This window comes from Salmo salar, chromosome ssa20 (assembly GCF_905237065.1).
Source record: "Salmo salar chromosome ssa20, Ssal_v3.1, whole genome shotgun sequence".
NCBI lineage: Eukaryota > Metazoa > Chordata > Actinopteri > Salmoniformes > Salmonidae > Salmo > Salmo salar.
The window spans coordinates 91,738,171-91,752,927 of NC_059461.1; the positions used below are offsets into that span (position 1 = coordinate 91,738,171).

Here is a 14,757-nt window from a genome sequence, read left to right on the forward strand (position 1 = left end):
CCTGACTGTCTTGCTTTCATTCCCATGTACCCTGACTGTCTATCTCCCTGACTGTCTAGCTTTCATTTCCATGTTCCCTGACTGTCTAGCTTTCATTCCCATGTTCCCTGACTGTCTAGCTTTCATTCCCATTTTCCCTGACTGTCTAGCTTTCATTCCCATGTTCCCTGACTGTCTAGCTTTCATTCCCATGTTCCCTGACTGTCTAGCTTTCATTCCCATGTTCCCTGACTGTCTAGCTTTCATTCCCATGTATCCTGACTGTCTAGCTTTCATTCCCATGTTCCCTGACTGTCTAGCTTTCATTCCCATGTTCCCTGACTGTCTAGCTTTCATTCCCATGTTCCCTGACTGTCTAGCTTTCATTCCCATGTTCCCTGACTGTCTAGCTTTCATTCCCATGTTCCCTGACTGTCTAGCTTTCATTCCCATGTTCCCTGACTGTCTAGCTTTCATTCCCATGTTCCCTGACTGTCTAGCTTTCATTCCCATGTTCCCTGACTGTCTAGCTTTCATTCCCATGTTCCCTGACTGTCTAGCTTTCATTCCCATGTTCCCTGACTGTCTAGCTTTCATTCCCATGTTCCCTGACTGTCTAGCTTTCATTCCCATGTTCCCTGACTGTCTAGCTTTCATTCCCATGTTCCCTGACTGTCTAGCTTTCATTCCCATGTTCCCTGACTGTCTAGCTTTCATTCCCATGTTCCCTGACTGTCTAGCTTTCATTCCCATGTTCCCTGACTGTCTAGCTTTCATTCCCATGTTCCCTGACTGTCTAGCTTTCATTCCCATGTTCCCTGACTGTCTAGCTTTCATTCCCATGTTCCCTGACTGTCTAGCTTTCATTCCCATGTTCCCTGACTGTCTAGCTTTCATTCCCATGTTCCCTGACTGTCTAGCTTTCATTCCCATGTTCCCTGACTGTCTAGCTTTCATTCCCATGTTCCCTGACTGTCTAGCTTTCATTCCCATGTACCCTGACTGTCTAGCTTTCATTCCCATGTTCCCTGACTGTCTAGCTTTCATTCCCATGTTCCCTGACTGTCTAGCATTCATTCCCATGTTCCCTGACTGTCTAGCTTTCATTCCCATGTACCCTGACTGTCTAGCTTTCATTCCCATGTACCCTGACTGTCTAGCTTTCATTCCCATGTACCCTGACTGTCTTGCTTTCATTCCCATGTACCCTGACTGTCTATCTCCCTGACTGTCTAGCTTTCATTCCCATGTTCCCTGACTGTCTAGCTTTCATTCCCATGTTCCCTGACTGTCTAGCTTTCATTCCCATGTTCCCTGACTGTCTAGCTTTCATTCCCATGTACCCTGACTGTCTAGCTTTCATTCCCATGTTCCCTGACTGTCTAGCTTTCATTCCCATGTTCCCTGACTGTCTAGCTTTCATTCCCATGTTCCCTGACTGTCTAGCTTTCATTCCCATGTTCCCTGACTGTCTAGCTTTCATTCCCATGTTCCCTGACTGTCTAGCTTTCATTCCCATGTTCCCTGACTGTCTAGCTTTCATTCCCATGTTCCCTGACTGTCTAGCTTTCATTCCCATGTTCCCTGACTGTCTAGCTTTCATTCCCATGTTCCCTGACTGTCTAGCTTTCATTCCCATGTTCCCTGACTGTCTAGCTTTCATTCCCATGTTCCCTGACTGTCTAGCTTTCATTCCCATGTTCCCTGACTGTCTAGCTTTCATTCCCATGTTCCCTGACTGTCTAGCTTTCATTCCCATGTACCCTGACTGTCTAGCTTTCATTCCCATGTTCCCTGACTGTCTAGCTTTCATTCCCATGTTCCCCGACTGTCTAGCTTTCATTCCCATGTTCCCTGACTGTCTAGCTTTCATTCCCATGTTCCCTGACTGTCTAGCTTTCATTCCCATGTACCCTGACTGTCTTGCTTTCATTCCCATGTACCCTGACTGTCTAGCTTTCATTCCCATGTTCCCTGACTGTCTAGCTTTCATTTCGGTGATCATAAACGAGTTGGACACAATCAAGAAACTGCATGGACGTAGGTCCATTATCATTCTACACAGTTTTGATTCGGTTTTAGTCATATTAAAGTATATTGGAGTACATACTGTTCACAACAACATCTGTTTGTGTGTGAGCTTGTTAGACATGATCGTGAGAGGAGAGGACAAGGTACTCCACACAGCAGGACAGGTTTAAGGCTACAGAACAAAAGAGAACACTTATAACCCCATTCTCACTGACAGGCTCTTTCAATAGGACCAGCTTTCACATGCTAACAACACAAAAGACAAGTGTGTTTGACCCTCTGGCACAGAAACCACACCCTCTAGCCCTCTACACATCATCCACCCTGGTTTACTTTGTATGTCCTGGGCCTCTCACTGAAGGACAACCATTTCATTATCAGGTGCAGATGGTTGGCGATGACACGGTGTGCATTCACTAGGAACCAAACAGAAGCAAACGGACTGAAACGAGGAGGGTCTACGTGAACTTGTCCAATAAGAAACTCTTGTTTTTTGTTGCTAAATGTTTTGCTATGGTTGGGCACTAATGAATGCACCCATGGCTACTCTTGAGTCATATCAGTTCAGGATATTTATTGCCTCACCTAAAAAAAAAAATCAGACATCTAGACAGAGAGTCTGCAGCTTTTGAGAAATTAAACGGCAAGGGGAAAAAAAGGTCCTCAACATGCAGAATGTATTTTAAAACATTTCTCGACTGGAAAGCCAGTCTACTAAAATGTCGTCGTGAGATCCTGCTTTTGACCACAGGATTTCCTTAACAGGGTGTGAAGGTTGAGCTAGATTACCATGTCTATTCTGAAGCCGCGCGTGAGAGAAAGAGGGAGAAAGATGAATTGAGATGTGATAGCTGTTGATTGGAGGGGTACTATACCCTTCCCCTGGAGGACAGTCCTTTGGGGACAGAGTTTGAGCACCCTAATCCCTATAAAGTGTGCTACTGCTGACCAGGGCCCATAGGGCTATGTAGTGCATCATGTAGGGAATAGAGGGCCATTTGAGACGTAGGTCTTAGTTACCCCCTGGGTCACCCAGTCTACAGTGGCTTGCGAAAGTATTCACACCTCTTGGCATTTATCCTATTTTGTTGCCTTACGACCTGGAATTAAAATTGATTATTTGGGGTTTTGTATCATTTGATTTAAACAACATGGCTACCACTTTGAAGATGCAAAATATTTTTTGTGTGTGAAACAAACAAGAAATAAGACAAAAACATAAAACTTGAGCGTGCATAACTATTCACCCCCCCCAAAAGTCAATACTTTGTAGAGCCACCTTCTGCAGCAATTACAGCTGCAAGTCTCTTGGGGTATGTCTCTATTAGATTGGCACATCTAGCCACTGGGATCTTTGCCCATTTTTCAAGGCAAAACTGCTCCAGCTCCTTCAAGTTGGATGGATTCTGCTGGTGTACAGCAATTGGATTAAGGTCTGGGCTTTGACTAGGCCATTCCAAGACATTTAAAATGTTTCCCTTAAACCACTCGATGGGTCAAGAACACAGACACTGGACAGAGGAACTCTGCCTAGAAGGCCAAAATCCCGGAGTCACCTCTTCACTGTTGACGTTGAGACCGGTGTTTTGCGGGTACTATTTAATGAAGCTGCCAGTTGAGGACTTGTGAGGCGTCTGTTTCTCAAACTAGACATTATAATGTACTTGTCCTCTTGCTCAGTTGTGCACTGGGGCCTCCCACTCTTTCTATTCTGGTTAGAGCCAGTTTGCGCTGTTCTGTGAAGGGAGTATTACACAGCGTTGTACGAGATCTTCAGTTTCTTGGCAATTTCTCACATGGAATAGCCTTAATTTCTCAGAACAAGAATAGACTGACGAGTTTCAGAAGAAAGTCATTTGTTTCCGGCCATTTTGAGCCTGTAATCGAACCCACAAATGCTGATGCTCCAGATACTCAACTAGTCTAAAGAAGGACAATTTTATTGCTTCTTTAATCAGAACAACAGTTTTCATCTGTGCTAACATAATTACAAAAGAGTTTCCTAATGATCAATTAGCCTTTTAAAATGATAAACTTGGATTAGCTAACACAACGTGGCATTGGAACACAGGAGTGATGGTTGCTGATAATGGGCCTCTGTACGCCTATGTAGATATTGAATTAAAAACAATCTGCAGTTTCCAGCTACAATAGTCATTTACAACATTAACAATGTCTACACTGTATTTCTGATCAATTTGATGTTATTTTAAAATGGACAGAAAATGTGCTTTTCTTTCAAATACAAAGACATTTCTAAGTGACCCCAAACTATTAAACAGTAGTGTCTATTTACATACAGTATCTACCTCCATCACTCCAGTATCTACCTCCATCACTCCAGTATCTACCTCCATCACTCCAGTATCCCTGTACATACAGTATCTACCTCCATCACTCCAGTATCTACCTCCATCACTCCAGTATCTACCTCCATCACTCCAGTATCCCTGTACATACAGTATCTACCTCCATCACTCCAGTATCTACCTCCATCACTGCAGTATCCCTGTACATACAGTATCTACCTCCATCACTCCAGTATCTACCTCCATCACTCCAGTACCTACCTCCATCACTCCAGTATCCCTGTACATACAGTATCTACCTCCATCACTCCAGTATCGACCTCCATCCCTCCAGTATCTACCTCCATCACTCCAGTATCCCTGTACATACAGTATCTACTTCCATCACTACAGTATCGACCTCCATCACTCCAGTATCTACCTCCATCACTCCAGTATCCCTGTACATACAGTATCTACCTCCATCACTCCAGTATCTACCTCCATCACTCCAGTATCTACCTCCATCACTCCAGTATCCCTGTACATACAGTATCTACCTCCATCACTCCAGTATCTACCTCCATCACTCCAGTATCTACCTCCATCACTCCAGTATCCGTACATACAGTATCTACCTCCATCACTCCAGTATCTACCTCCATCACTCCAGTATCTACCTCCATCACTCCAGTATCTACCTCCATCACTCCAGTATCTACCTCCATCACTCCAGTATCTACCTCCATCACTCCAGTATCCCTGTACATACAGTATCTACCTCCATCACTCCAGTATCTACCTCCATCACTCCAGTATGTACCTCCATCACTCCAGTATGTACCTCCATCACTCCAGTATCCCTGTACATCCAGTATCTACCTCCATCACTCCAGTATGTACCTCCATCACTCCAGTATCCCTGTACATACAGTATCTACCTCCATCACTCCAGTATCTACCTCCATCACTCCAGTATCTACCTCCATCACTCCAGTATCTACCTCCATCACTCCAGTATCTACCTCCATCACTCCAGTATCCCTGTACATACAGTATCTACCTCCATCACTCCAGTATCTACCTCCATCACTCCAGTATCTACCTCCATCACTCCAGTATCTACCTCCATCACTCCAGTATCCCTGTACATACAGTATCTACCTCCATCACTCCAGTATCTACCTCCATCACTCCAGTATCGACCTCCATCACTCCAGTATCTACCTCCATCACTCCAGTATCTACCTCCATCACTCCAGTATCTACCTCCATCACTCCAGTATCCCTGTACATACAGTATCTACCTCCATCACTCCAGTATCTACCTCCATCACTCCAGTATCCCTGTACATACAGTATCTACCTCCATCACTCCAGTATCTACTTCCATCACTCCAGTATCTACCTCCATCACTCCAGTATCCCTGTACATACAGTATCTACCTCCATCACTCCAGTATCTACCTCCATCACTCCAGTATCTACCTCCATCACTCCAGTATCCCTGTACATACTGTATCTACCTCCATCACTCCAGTATCTACCTCCATCACTCCAGTATCTACCTCCATCACTCCAGTATCTACCTCCATCACTCCAGTATCTACCTCCATCACTCCAGTATCTACCTCCATCACTCCAGTATCTACCTCCATCACTCCAATATCCCTGTACATACAGTATCTACCTCCATCCCTCCAGTATCCCTGTACATATAGTATCTACCTCCATCACTCCAGTTTCTACCTCCATCACTCCAGTATCTACCTCCATCACTCCAGTATCCCTGTACATATAGTATCTACCTCCATCACTCCAGTATCGACTTCCATCACTCCAGTATCTACCTCCATCACTCCAGTATCCCTGTACATACAGTATCTACCTCCATCACTCCAGTATCGACCTCCATCACTCCAGTATCGACCTCCATCACTCCAGTATCTACCTCCATCACTCCAGTATCTACCTCCATCACTCCAGTATCTACCTCCATCACTCCAGTATCTACCTCCATCACTCCAGTATCCCTGTACATACAGTATCTACCTCCATCACTCCAGTATCGACCTCCATCACTCCAGTATCTACCTCCATCACTCCAGTATCTACCTCCATCACTCCAGTATCTACCTCCATCACTCCAGTATCTACCTCCATCACTCCAGTATCTACCTCCATCACTCCAGTATCCCTGTACATACAGTATCTACCTCCATCACTCCAGTATCGACCTCCATCACTCCAGTATCTACCTCCATCACTCCAGTATCTACCTCCATCACTCCAGTATCTACCTCCATCACTCCAGTATCTACCTCCATCACTCCAGTATCCCTGTACATACAGTATCTACCTCCATCACTCCAGTATCTACCTCCATCACTCCAGTATCTACCTCCATCACTCCAGTATCTACCTCCATCACTCCAGTATCTACCTCCATCACTCCAGTATCCCTGTACATACAGTATCTACCTCCATCCCTCCAGTATCCCTGTACATATAGTATCTACCTCCATCACTCCAGTTTCTACCTCCATCACTCCAGTATCTACCTCCATCACTCCAGTATCTACCTCCATCACTCCAGTATCTACCTCCATCACTCCAGTATCTACCTCCATCACTCCAGTATCCCTGTACATTATAAATATGTTATTGGAACTGACCCTGTAATATAGCTTCTTACTTTCTCGCGTTATTTCTTATTTGTATTTCTTGTGTTTTTTGCTGTACCTTGTTATATTGTAGTGCTACATTGATATTGATCACTGCTGTGTTGGATTTTGAGTTTGCAAGAAAGGCATCACCGCACGTGACATTAAAACAAATCTGTGTACGCGACCAATAAACTTTGATTTGATTTGATACAGAATCTCTATGACCCCCTGGTCCTCACTGCCACCCCAGCCCTGTTTTATGGGCCATAATAGAACACCATAGTGGTTTATGGCCATTGATTTTTGGCTGAGTTGATCTGGGAGCTTGTGGACGATAATGTGACAGAATGGATCAGCGGTGTGTCTTGACTGATGGAGTGGAGGGAGGGAGGGAGGGAGGGAGGGAGGGAGGGAGGGAGGGAGGGAGGGAGGGATAGATGGATGGAGGGAGGGAGGGTTGAGAGGAGAGAGAGGACTGGCAGGTAGCGAAGCAGTTAAGAGCATTGGGCCAGTAACCGAAAAGTTCACTGGGTTGAATCCCCGAGCAGACTATGTGAACAATATGTCGATGGCACTTAACCCTAATTGCTCCTGTATGTTGCTCTAGATAAGAGCATCTGATCAATGTAAAATGACTGCTCTCGTTCAGAAGCTCTGTGTGTGTGTGAGTGTGTGTGTGTGTGTGTGTGTGTGTGTGTGTGTGTGTGTATAAATTGTTGGCAAAAGGTAACAGCGACAGCTGTGATGTACAGTTGGCCATTCCTCGCTTCACTAGCACAATCCCCCTGACTAGAAGGTGACACACAGGAAGAGAGGAGTGATGGAGGAACAAAAACCAGCCGAGCGAAACCCAGGTGAGAAATGGCCATAGCCTGCTCCCAGATCTGTTTGTGCTCTTGCCAACTCCATTGCTCATTGTAAAAGCCATACATGTTTTGGGCATGATGGCACATGGAGCGGCAGCGTAGCCTAGTGGTTAGAGAGTTGGACGAGTAACCGAAAGGTTGCTGGATCGAATCCCCAAGCCGACAAGGTAAAAATCTGTCGTTCAGCCTCCTGAACAAGGCAGTTAACCCACTGTTCCTAGGCCGTCATTGAAAATAAGAATTTGTTCTTAACTGACTTGCCTAGTTTAAATAAAAATGTTAAAAAACACACTGGAAGATTGGTAACAAGTTAGAGAAGGAGAAATTCCAGAGTTTTAACGTTAAAAGGAACATTTTAAGAAATGTTGTACCTAAAAAAAAATCGTTGTCCAGATCACGTTATGAACATGTAGGATTGTAGTTTTTCGGTAGTTCAAAATGGCTTCAGAAATTATTCATTCAGTCCTACATGTTAATTCCTTGATCTGGACAACTATTTTTCAGGTTAAAAAAATAAATAAAAAATGTTTGGAACATTCCTTTAACGTTAGTTAGCGCTAGTCGGCTGTAAACTCTGCAATTTCTTCTTCTCTAGCTCGTTACCCACACACGCAGTCAGAGCCCGCCCTAGCCTTGTGTTTTTAAGAGTTGATTTCCTGCAATTCTACACATTTTGCCATGGGGCATAGGAGAAACTATTGCAGTTTTAAAGCTAGTTTGCCACAATTCTACACATTTTGCCATGGGTATAGAGAAATGTTTGTAGTTTTTAATATGGTATCGGAGGAAGAGTGACTAACAACATCAATGGGGGCCTCCCGGTCGGTAATTCCACCATGATTACTACAAGTTTAGATAGCTGGCTAGACTAACTTGCCAACCTAAAACAAAATGAGGACATGGGCTAATTGAGTGACTGCAGGTGACTGACATAAAGAGGAGACAAACTGCTGGTCCACAACCACATTACACCTTGTGTATTCTAGGGCTGGGCGATATGTGGAAATTCATTAGATTCATTCAAATGGATATTTTAGCGCGACGCCTGTTTCGCAAGAATCAGGGGTTTTATTTTTTTTTTCATTTTTATGAGCCTTGTGTCTTTTTGGACTCGCCTCTTCCTGTGCTGTGTGACACCAAGCCCCTCCTCTTCCTGTGCTGTGTGACACCAAGCCCCTCCTCTTCCTGTGCTGTGTGACACCAAGCCCCTCCTGTGCTGTGTGACACCAAGCCCCTCCTCCTCCTGTGCTGTGTGACACCAAGCCCCTCCTCTTCCTGTGCTGTGCTGACACCAAGCCCCTCCTCTTCCTGTGCTGTGTGACACCAAGCCCCTCCTCCTCCTCCTGTGCTGTGTGACACCAAGCCCCTCCTCTTCCTGTGCTGTGTGACACCAAGCCCCTCCTCCTCCTGTGCTGTGTGACACCAAGCCCCTCCTCTTTCTGTGCTGTGTGACACCAAGCCCCTCCTCCTCCTGTGCTGTGTGACACCAAGCCCCTCCTCCTCCTGTGCTGTGTGACACCAAGCCCCTCCTCCTCCTGTGCTGTGTGACACCAAGCCCCTCCTCCTCCTGTGCTGTGTGACACCAAGCCCCTCCTCCTCCTGTGCTGTGTGACACCAAGCCCCTCCTCCTCCTGTGCTGTGTGACACCAAGCCCCTCCTCTTCCTGTGCTGTGTGACACCAAGCCCCTCCTCTTCCTGTGCTGTGTGACACCAAGCCCCTACTCCTCCTGTCACTCACAATAAAGATAAAAGATAACTTCTCTTTGACAACAAGCGGTTTAAACTCGCATATTTGCATTTGAGGTTTGGTCCAACAGAATCAGTCATATGGAGGTGGGAACACATTAAGAGCCATTGTTCGACTGTAACAGAGAATGTAACCTTCTCTAACGATCCCCTTTTGAAGTCTCAACTCTCAAAATGTAGAACAGAGCAGACCTTACCAAAACGAGAATATCAATGAACACGTTGTGGAAAAATGAACGGTCCGTTTCTGTTGCGCGTGGCATGCAGCTCAGTTGGTAGAGTATGGTGTTTGCAACGCCAGGGTTGTGGGTTCGATTCCCACGGGGGGGCCATCACAGAAAAAAAATGTATGAAATGTATGAAATGTATGCATTCACTACTGTAAGTCGCTCTGGATAAGAGCGTCTGCTAAATGACTAAATGTAAAAATTTCAGCCACCAATTTATGTGCTAAGTGGTCTAGTCTGGGTTTTTTTATAAATTTAGCGATGAGCATTAAAAAAAATAAAATAAAGACGCATTTATATGAAGGAGCTGGCAACCGGTTTCTCATTCTGAGAAATAAGCATCATCTGGTCCAGATAGGCAAACTGGATTTCAACATCTAAACAGGCTGTGTTGTTCAAACCGTTGGAGACCGACGACTGTTACCGACCTCGTCAGCGTGCAAATAGATCCAAATTGGCTAGACTTGAAATATTAAAAAAAGAGGAGCTGGCTACTCACTAGCACGTGGGCTTGTGCTTGAGAGATTATTTATGAGACCTGTGTTCATGTTCTTGAACACCTGCAACCAGGTGACCATTATGAGAGGTTGGTTGTGCATTGGTCTGGTAAAAAAAAAATATATATATATATAATTTATCATTTTCATAGACAGACTTGAAAGCCAGATGAGTGATTATTGCAAAAAAGCTGGTTAAACTATTTTGATAAAATAATTAAATTATTAGTGAGTCTTATTGTTGTGGAAGGCCCTGAATTCATTAGATTATCCCTGACGCTTTGAAAACGCAGTGTACTGGCCTTTAATTGTGCAACAATGATTATTTAGAGAAAATGTTTAAAATATATATATATTTTTTTAAAGGGTGCCCTACTCCAACTAACCTCCTAAATTCCCCCTCCTTTAACCAGTGTAGTGACAATGACAACGATTACATACACACAGATTAGTCATTTTAATGTAATAAGAAGAACGACTTCCCTAATAATCCTGTTTAGACTACCTGATCCTGTTTCCATGGACACATCTGAGATCAGACTACCTGATGGGACTTGGATAAATACAGAAAATTACCAATCAAAATACATTTTCTACCACAGCGACCATGTTATTTTTGGGAAGCATATTTTATTCTGAGTTCAGACATATAAAGTTTCTATGTGAAAACTCCTTTGAGACGCATGCATTCAATAGTTCCGAACTCACTTCACTTGGCGCTGAAAAGGGAGGCTGGTGCTAGCACGTGGGCTGATCAAACACGCCGCCGCGACCCTGATGATCAAACACGCCGCCGTGACCCTGATCAAACACGCCGCCGCGACCCTGATGATCAAACACGCCGCCGTGACCCTGATCAAACACGCCGCCGTGACCCTGATGATCAAACACGCCGCCGCGACCCTGATGATCAAACACGCCGCCGTGACCCTGATCAAACACGCCGCCGTGACCCTGATGATCAAACACGCCGCCGTGACCCTGATCAAACATGCCGCCGTGACCCTGATGATCAAACACGCCGCCGTGACCCTGATTAAAGGGGTTCACATGTCCTAATAATTTGAAAGATTGCTCAGAGAACCAGGTGTTTTAATCGCCGTATGCTCACTTAGATTTTGACCGTTCGCCGATTAAGATAAGCAGAGTATAGTGTTTACATGACTAATGCCAGACTCAGCCTTCTGCCATAACCAGTTTAACATCCCAGTATTACTGTGCATGTAAACGTACTCAATGAAACATGATAATAACATTGTATCGTCATCAGCACAACATTCTGCCAAATGACAAATTTATCAAGAAGTACAAGTATTCTGATCAAAAATCGAATCAGATGTTACTGGTCACATTGCACAGGTTTAGCAGATGTCTAGCGAAATGCAATGTTTTTGTGTCACCATCGACCCAAAAGGGCATCTTTCTTAAGACATTGGTTTCCAGAGCGCGAGACCAGGGTTCAGATCCCACCAGTTATTAAGACATTGGTTTCTAGAGCGCGAGACCAGGGTTCAGATCCCACCAGTTATTAAGACATTGGTTTCCAGAGCGCGAGACCAGGGTTCAGATCCCACCAGTTATTAAGACATTGGTTTCTAGAGCGCGAGACCAGGGTTCAGATCCCACCAGTTATTAAGACATTGGTTTCTAGAGCGCGAGACCAGGGTTCAGATCCCACCAGTTATTAAGACATTGGTTTCCAGAGCGCGAGACCAGGGTTCAGATCCCACCAGTTATTAAGACATTGGTTTCCAGAGCGTGAGACCAGGGTTCAGATCCCACCAGTTAACCTGTTAGGGCTAGGGGGCAGTATTGACACGGCCGGATAAAAAAACGTACCCGATTTAATCTGGTTACTACTCCTGTCCAGTAACTAGAATATGCATATAATTATTGGCTTTGGATAGAAAACACCCTAAAGTTTCTAAAACTGTTTGAATGGTGTCTGTGAGTATAACAGAACTCATATGGCAGGCCAAAACCTGAGAAGATTCCATGCAGGAAGTGGCCTGTCTGACAAGTTGTGTTTCATCTTGGCTCTTTTTATTGAAGACTGAGGATGTTTGCTATAACGTGACACTTCCTATGGCTCCCATAGGCTCTCAGAGCCCGGGAAAAAGCTGAACGATATCGAGGCAGCCTCTGGCTGAAACACTTTATCGCGTTTGGCAAGTGGCCGATCAGAGTACTATGGGCTTAGGCGCGTGCCCGAGTCGACCCCATGCTTTATTTTCTTTCGTCTGTTTACCTAAACGCAGATTCCCGGTCGGAATATTATCGCTTTTTTATGAGAAAAATGGCATAAAAATTTATTTTAAACAGCGGTTGACATGCTTCGAAGTACGGTAATGGAATATTTATAATTTTTTTGTCACGAATTGCGCCATGCTCGTCACCCTTATTTACCCTTTCGGATAGTGTCTTGAACGCACGAACAAAACGCCGCTATTTGGATATAACAATGGATTATTTTGAACCAAACCAACATTTGTTATTGAAGTAGAAGTCCTGGGAGTGCATTCTGACGAAGACAGCAAAGGTAATAACATTTTTCTTATAGTAAATCTGACTTTGGTGAGTGCTAAACTTGCTGGGTGTCTAAATAGCTAGCCCTGTGATGCCGGGCTATCTACTGAGAATATTGCAAAATGTGCTTTCACCGAAAAGCTATTTTAAAATCGGACATATCGAGTGCATAGAGGAGTTCTGTATCTATAATTCTTAAAATAATTGTTATGCTTTTTGTGAACGTTTATCGTGAGTAATTTAGTAAATTCACCGGCAGTGTTCGGTGGGAATGCTAGTCACATGCTAATGTAAAAAGCTGGTTTTTGATATAAATATGAACTTGATTGAACAAAACATGCATGTATTGTATAACATAATGTCCTAGGGTTGTCATCTGATGAAGATCATCAAAGGTAAGTGCTGCATTTAGCTGTGGTTTGGGTTTATGTGACATTATATGCTAGCTTGAAAAATGGGTGTCTGATTATTTCTGGCTGGGTACTCTGCTGACATAATCTAATGTTTTGCTTTCGTTGTAAAACCTTTTTGAAATCGGACAGTGTGGTTAGATTAACGAGAGTCTTGTCTTTAAAATGGTGTAAAATAGTCATATGTTTGAAAAATTGAAGTTTTTGCATTTTTGAGGAATTTGAATAACGCGCCACGGGATTACACTGGCTGTTGAGTAGGTGGGACGCTTGCCCATAGAGGTTAAGACATTGGTTTCCAGAGCGCGAGACCAGGGTTCAGATCCCACCAGTTATTAAGACATTGGTTTCCAGAGCACGAGACCAGGGTTCAGATCCCACCAGTTATTAAGACATTGGTTTCCAGAGCGCGAGACCAGGGTTCAGATCCCACCAGTTAAGACATTGGTTTCCAGAGCACGAGACCAGGGTTCAGATCCCACCAGTTATTAAGACATTGGTTTCTAGAGCGCGAGTCCAGGGTTCAGATCCCACCAGTTATTAAGACATTGGTTTCCAGAGCACGAGACCAGGGTTCAGATCCCACCAGTTATTAAGACATTGGTTTCTAGAGCGCGAGTCCAGGGTTCAGATCCCACCAGTTATTAAGACATTGGTTTCTAGAGCGCGAGTCCAGGGTTCAGATCCCACCAGTTAAAACGTTGGTTTCCAGAGCGCGAGACCAGGGTTCAGATCCCACCAGTTATTAAGACATTGGTTTCCAGAGCGCGAGACCAAGAGTTCAGATCCCACCAGTTACACATGTAGCCTTAACATCCTCCCCTCCATGAACCAAGTTTACTCACTTCTCTCCCTGCAGCTTGTTGGTCTTCACTATCAAGTCCTGGGTCTGATCCTTGGCTGCCTGTTGAAACACACAGAAACCCATAAGTAATTAAAGTTCTTCACAGTCACCTCAACTGAAAGAAATTAACGAAATACATTATTTTTTTAGCCTAAAGAACTACTGTTGTATGTGTCAAGTGCCCGGGTCAAAAGTAGTTCACTATATAGGGAATAGGGAGCTATTAGAGACGCAGCCCATGTCTGTTTTGAAAGTGATTTACAGTAGCTAGATACCTTTAATCTGTTGGTCATTTCTTAACAGGTGATTTACAGTAGCTAGATACCTTTAATCTGTTGGTCATCTCTTAACAGGTGATTTACAGTAGTTAGATACCTTTAATCTGTTGGTCATCTCTTAACAGGTGATTTACAGTAGCTAGATACCTTTAATCTGTTGGTCATCTCTTAACAGGTGATTTACAGTAGTTAGATAGATATTTATTTTTATTTAACCTTTATTTAACTAGGCAAGTCAGTTAAGAACAAATTGTTATGTACAATGACAGCCTACCCCGGGTCAAACCCTAACCCGGACAGCGCTGGGCCTATTGTGCGCCGCCCTATGGGACTCCAAATCAAGGCCGGTTGCTATACAGCCTGGAATCGAACCAGGGTCTGTAGTGACGCCTTTAGCAC

General features: G+C 44.3%; 1 protein-coding gene across 1 annotated transcript in view; it reads right to left on the reverse strand.

Annotated features, from left to right (window-relative positions):
* The window catches only part of cog6 (component of oligomeric golgi complex 6), a 119,118-nt gene that overhangs the window by 102,097 nt on the left and 2,264 nt on the right, over window positions 1-14,757 (reverse strand). Inside the window, exon 4 of the mRNA NM_001173877.1 lies at window positions 14,082-14,140. Within this exon, the coding sequence (NP_001167348.1) occupies window positions 14,082-14,140 (59 nt within the window). The remainder of the gene's footprint in view (window positions 1-14,081; window positions 14,141-14,757) is intronic.